Source organism: Necator americanus, chromosome X, assembly GCF_031761385.1.
Source record: "Necator americanus strain Aroian chromosome X, whole genome shotgun sequence".
NCBI lineage: Eukaryota > Metazoa > Nematoda > Chromadorea > Rhabditida > Ancylostomatidae > Necator > Necator americanus.
The window spans coordinates 26,716,404-26,722,730 of record NC_087376.1 but is presented as its reverse complement, the minus strand read 5'-3'; the positions used below and the strand labels follow the sequence as shown (position 1 = coordinate 26,722,730).

At 34.3% G+C, this 6,327-nt stretch overlaps 1 protein-coding gene across 1 annotated transcript; it reads left to right on the top strand.

The window, feature by feature from the left end:
- Window positions 1-275: 275 nt before the first annotated feature.
- RB195_025607 (uncharacterized protein) lies at window positions 276-4,424 on the top strand (the record flags this gene model as incomplete). The annotated part of the gene is made up of 5 exons (XM_013438835.2): window positions 276-334; window positions 395-558; window positions 1,087-1,275; window positions 1,373-1,490; window positions 4,280-4,424. The coding sequence occupies 5 exons, from the start codon at window positions 276-278 to the stop codon at window positions 4,422-4,424; spliced, it is 675 nt and encodes a 224-aa protein (XP_013294289.2).
- Window positions 4,425-6,327: the final 1,903 nt, after the last annotated feature.

Sequence of the window (6,327 nt, the reverse complement as noted above, 5' to 3'; positions counted from 1 at the left end):
CTCAAAAGAGATGTCTTTTCGTCAAAATGATCCGAAAATCTTTTGCGGCTGTCAAATCAATGCTAACACAACCCGTTCTGAGTCTGGATTGATCTCGAACGCGTCGTCGGTACGAGATCGGTGATAGCCATCCGTGGACCACACCCCCTCGATTACTTCCCGCCGACGTACATTGTCCATTCGGATTTATACTCCCAATAACATCGATATTCCTGTTATCGATTGATTTATTCACTTCTTTGTTGATCACCGGACTAGTGTTCCTAGTATTCCTTATGGGAGTTACATCCAGAAAGATTGCCATATTTATTGCGTTAATATTTTATTTATTGAGGTGAGTTACGGAACAAAACATCATCTGGAAGTGTTTTTTTATGTGTTATATATTTTTCAGCCTTTCTCTTGTTGTTTGTTCATTTCTTACCGAATATTGGGTGATTTCTGGTGTTTCAAGCGAAAACGGTGAAGTTACTGGGCGAAGTCGAGTAAACGTTGGTTTACTTAGCGGAATGCGAGAATTAGACTGGGGTTTAGGCGTTCGATATATACCATTTTCAGGTAAGAGCATGGTTTCAGTGGATTTCAATTTCCATTTTCCAATTTCAATTTCAATTTTTCCAATGTTCTTAACCATAGAATTGAGAACGACTTCTTGTTTTTTTAATTTAAATTCAATTATCCTGACTAATAGTACGGTCGAAACAGAAATTTAAATTATTTTCCCGCATTTGCAAACATGTTTGGTTACCCTTTAAATGTCTTTCAATTTTTATCTCAGATAATTTAATAATTTATCTCGGATAAAAAATTCTAGACGAAGAACCAAAAAAGTTAGGACCTTAAGATAGAAATTCAATTCTAGATAACTCAATTCTATCGGTTCCTTAACCTTTTGACCCTCAATTTTTTTCTCACATTCCTAACTCTTCTTCAAATTTCCTTTTTTACCTGTTTTTAGTTTTCTTTTCGAGGGCATTTTTAATTATGTAACATTATTTTCCTCAGCAACGGATCCGATGAAGCGCTTAGTTAAAAATTTAACATAATTTTTAAATTGAACTGTAGTTTTTTCTTCTTTTATTTTAGTTCTTGGTGAAATTCAAAGTGATGTCAGCTTCTACAATCGAATTCTATGGATTTTTATCTTATTCTTCATAGCGCTTGGTATTCTTTGGATATGTGTCGGAATAGTGACATCTATTCTATCTTCATTCACACCTCAGCAAGATTCTATAGCTGGTCCCATTGGGATATATTTATGGAGTTTACTAGCATGTGAGTGTATCTGTGACAATTAATATATTAACATATAGTTTCCTTTTCGGGAATATCTTCCATTTTTTTCCGGAAATCTCCCATTTATATTTTTTAGTATTGTCATTGACTGCTTCATGTATAATGTTCTATATTCAATTCCATACTACAATGCAGAAGAATCTTCTAACAGCTGAACAGATCCAGGCCGGATATTCCACTCAAGGATTAGCAAAGTGGGTTTTGTTTTTGTTTCATAGAGAATGATGAACGCGCAACGCGCTATGTCGTATCCGAACGATTTGCGCGACTCCAAACCGCATAATCCAGAAAGAAATCATAATAGCCGCAATCGAATGTCTTAGACTTTGTTTGCTTTTCTGAATCTATAATTGTTCCTGGTGTCGGATTTCTATGCGGTGACCATTGGTTCGGTTTCTCTTATGTATTACTGGAAACCCATGGATAAATGCTCTTAGGCTCATAGAACTGGTAATAATTAGCGAAAATACTGGAAATCCATGGGTAGATCGGTTAAGCGGTTAATTCCGTTAACGTTTTATGTGTTGTTGTTGTTGCTGTTGCTGTTGTTGTTGTTGTTTCCAACTCATTCATCTCTAAACTGCAGCAGTAGCGGTTGAAAAAGACTAATCACAACCTCTGGCCTATAAATTCGTTGTTGTTGTGGAATTCAGCCTTCGCACCTTGCGCCATGACGTTTCAACTCAAGCTTGGTAATAGGTTCATTATAACGAGAAATGATCCTCGTCCCCGTTTATTTTCGAGGGGATTTTGAAAGTTGACTTCTCTTTACTTCTAGAGATTAGAATGTATTTTGCAAAAAAGTATAGTGAAAACGAGGCAAAAAATAGTACAATACAGTATAAATAGTATAAATACATAGTTCTGGGAATTTATTGAATTAAGAGGACTCAGAGGCATCAGTTCACCTAACGAGACAACTCTACCAAGTAGCATTGTAAAAAAATTTAATAAGGACGTAGAATTAATCCAAAAAAAAATGTTTTCAAGCATATGGTTTAGCAAAAAATTCGCGAATTTCAACTTCCGAGGGTTCTTCTATTTTTTCCCTTTCTAGCATAAAAGTTGTTTTCGTTAGATGAGTTTACACCTTTTTGTCTTCCTTATACTTAAACTCGTGGAGAATCTTTTCCTTTTTCGTTCAAACTTTTTGATGGCGAATTTTCCTGCTCTTCATCATGCTAGAGCGGATTTACCATCAAAAATTCTCACGAACACTGTTTTTGGCTGTAAAAGCTGTTAAAGAATTTTGCGAATGAATTTCCGATCATCACTGATTGAATTTGCAATATTCTTTCATTTAGATCAAACTGCAACTGCAGTGAGATGAGTTGTCAAGAATGAGACCAGAAGAAATTCTTGTATAAAGTTTAAGAAATCCGTAAAAATACCTCACTATATAGTTTCTAATGCAATCTTCGGAATTCCTAGGCTATTCTTGCTATTCCTATCTTTTTCAATTGTTGTACAACGTTAAGAATTCGAACGCCAGACAAGTGAAATCCGATCGAATTTCAACTGTTCGGAAAACGACGAAAATACCGCGAAGAAAACAATGAAAACCAGAAAGTGCTTATGTTTGAATATCCCTCGGACTTGAGGCTCAAATCAAACCTTCATGATGTTTTCAATTTGATCACTTTTCGCTTGTCGCATTCGGCATGCATGAGCTTTTAGCTCGTTTTGGACTTTTTTCGTTCTCATCGTCGGTAATCAACGGAGAAATTAGTTTTTTTTTTATAAGAGAAATTGATGTTTGATTGCAATAGCCTTAGGGCATACCTCCGTTCCAATGACAGGATATGGGAAGATTCCAAATACTGGCCGGCCTCTTTCTACTACTACGACGGGTTCACGAGCAACTTTGTAATTATTACAGCAAAAACTCCAAACTGTTTCCACATTTCCCGAAACCAGTGGCTTCAATAAACACCAGAGGAGTCAGTTCACCAAACAATGCAACTGTTTACACCGATAGGATTAATAAAATGAAAGCGTCTCAAACGGATTTCGTTACTCATATAAAATTATATATTTGCCTCATTGGCCAAACTGATGCCTCCGACGCTTCGAGCCTCTTTTTTTATGGATTTGCTGAGGGTGTTTTGCATTCTTGATTTCATAGATGTAAATTGTCGAATCTTGTATACAGTTTGAGTGAACAGAACGTTTATTTCGAATATTCGCTCGAATTTCTACCTTTGAGCATATCCGTCATTCTTTACAAACCAAGGAAAGCTATAGGTGGTAGTTAAACTATGTGACCGAAAAATTATAGAAAGAAAGGCGTTTTAAGTAAAAATAATGAGTGAAATAGCAAAGAGTTTGAAAAGGATGTGAAGGAGTGAGAAGGAAAACTCCCTCCTTATTTTGTACATTTTTTTTTGTGGTTATAATTCGAAAACATGAAGCTGTATAGTATTTGCCCCTATTTTTAGTGTAAACTAATCCTTCTTCTACGGAAGAATGTCTTTTTTCTTGTACAGATGCACTTTAAGATTCACGATCGAAAAAGCATTTCTCCCAAACGAGATTCATTAGGAAGGCGAGGCGCATGATTTTGCGCTCCGCTTCACTGCTGCATTGCAGACTTGTGGTAACATTGGTATGGACAACATGGATAATAAAAAAAAATTCCAGCTAAAGCGAAAGAATCTGCACAATTTAGACATATATACTAGCGTGTTTGTCCTAATAAATGTGCAAAATTGCACTTTAGTTCATTTTTCATTCTGTTTCTTATGATGCTGCTTGCGTGTGTCGAAATAAATAAATAAATATCATCACAAACTAATCCCATAGCTTCGCCTTCTGCGAGAATCTTTGAATTCGTGAGCTCTACGGCTGATTAAATCTTATCGTATTTCATTAAATATCATTCTTTGCGGAAATTCCATTTTACATTAAACAAATACCTACCTCTTTCGTTATATACGAAATACTAATGAAATATATGTACCACATCAAATATTTAATATTGCAGGTTGGGCTCATCGTTCTACTTCATGCTTGGAGCGCTTGTAGCGCTTTATTTTCCTCCATTATTCGTTTTTATATCAACAGATAGTGGAACTGATGGAAAGCTTTCCAAAATTGTATCGACCGATCCTACTGCATTGTTGTATTAATTTGATAAGATAAATTTTACAAGGGTTTATTGAGGAAATAAAAGAAAAAAAACGATAGAAGTATGACAATTATTCTTTTCTGCGTTGATAAAACGCAAAAAAAATCTGCTAAACATAGGAAAAACTAGTTTGGACAACACTTTGAAAAATTGAAATTTGAAAAAAAAAACGTCAGTTTTTTTTTCTGTTATCCAAAATTAAAGGTGATTTCTTAAAGATAGAGATTTAAATGCGCATTTTGTCCAGCAATTTCATCAAACACCTACTACGAGAATAAAATTTGTGGATATTGAAATTAGCATTAGAACATACAGGTCCGAAACTCACTGTTTTTGGTTTAAAACATTTCAACAAACAATTATTCTCAACTCTTCACCTTTACTATAGTTTGTAGTCATTTTTTTTTACCAAACTGTCATTATCAATTAAGATTTCCGGAAGAGTTTTACTCGGAAAGCAACGGTTCTTCCTCAAAATGAAACTTTTTCTGCTTCCTTTTGTTTTTGTCAATAAACCAAATAACTAAAATTAGTAGCGAATTCCATCCGTTAGCGTACAATATCGAAGTTTTCCTAGAATACTACTCCTTTTTTAAGATTCTATTGATGTATTGTTGCAGAACTCATCCACGAAGCCGTTTCATCACTTCTTCTTATCCGTTCGTGAAAAGTAATGAAAAATAAAATATGTAACAGGAGTAGAATTTTTGTTGGTTGGCTAACGTTCGCGAAAAAAAAAGAGCAGAAATTCTTTTTTTCCCTTAAAACGCTCATTACTGCATCATATGTAGTTTCTTCCTACACGTGGTCGTTTTATGTGGATTTCCCTCCTGGATTTTCCAATGTCCTGACCCGTGTTCGTGTCGCTGCTGTTCGTCTTCCAAATTTAGGCTCTCAGAAGGGAAAGGTAGAGGTAGTTCAGAATTAATATTATTTAAACTATAGAATAGAATTTAGTATTGAAATATTCAACTTGTTAATGGACCAAAGTTGTGGAAAGTAGGGATAAAGAGTGAGAGGAGGAGGAGAGAGAAAACGGAAACAAAGAAGAGGAATAACCACTTTTAAATCTCAGTATTTCCAGAGTCCAAACCTTCTCCTAGGCTGTTTAAAGCCAAAAAAGTAACATGGCACAATTTCTTTTCTTTTCGAATGCGAATTCTTCAATGCGTCGCGGATATCATCCATTTATTTTAGCTTCCTTATTGATTTTTTGTTTTTTTTTTTCTTATAATTCCAAGATCAAAGGATGGATTTTCCCTCTACTTTAGATACTTATTCGATTCCTGGTTTATTAGTGTGTAATTTTCTGTTCTTTTTTTTCAATAAATACTTCCTATTCGCATCAAAATTCTGCTCAGAACATTCTAGTCACGACTTCTAAGAATTCTGTCTCAAACCATTGAATGCCTTGGAGAGCAATTAACGCCGTAAGAGACAAGAACTCTCAAATAAGTCTATTCACTGAAAGCCATTCAGTAGCATGTTCAAATTTTACATAAATTTCCTAGCATCCACTATTTAAAAGAAAATGTCCGTATAATTGTTCCAGTAAATTAACTCAACATAATTTTCCACCCAGGAACCACATTTAAATAACTGTGGGTGTTTTTAGCCTTATATCTTATGTTGAAAATACAACTATCTGATTATATCATTTGAACTTTTATTATGTTATATTAATTATTATATTATTTTCTCCATTATCTTAACGTATACATCACTGATCATATTGTAAGAAAATTAAATCGCAATAAAAACTTTACAACTTATACGAAGGGCATATTATACAGGAGCAGATTTATCTGATTCTTTCTATGTCATAGTAATTAATCATATTTAGTAGTAATGTGAACATTATCATCAATAAAGTCAATAATTTCATTGGATAAAATGTATTCGTT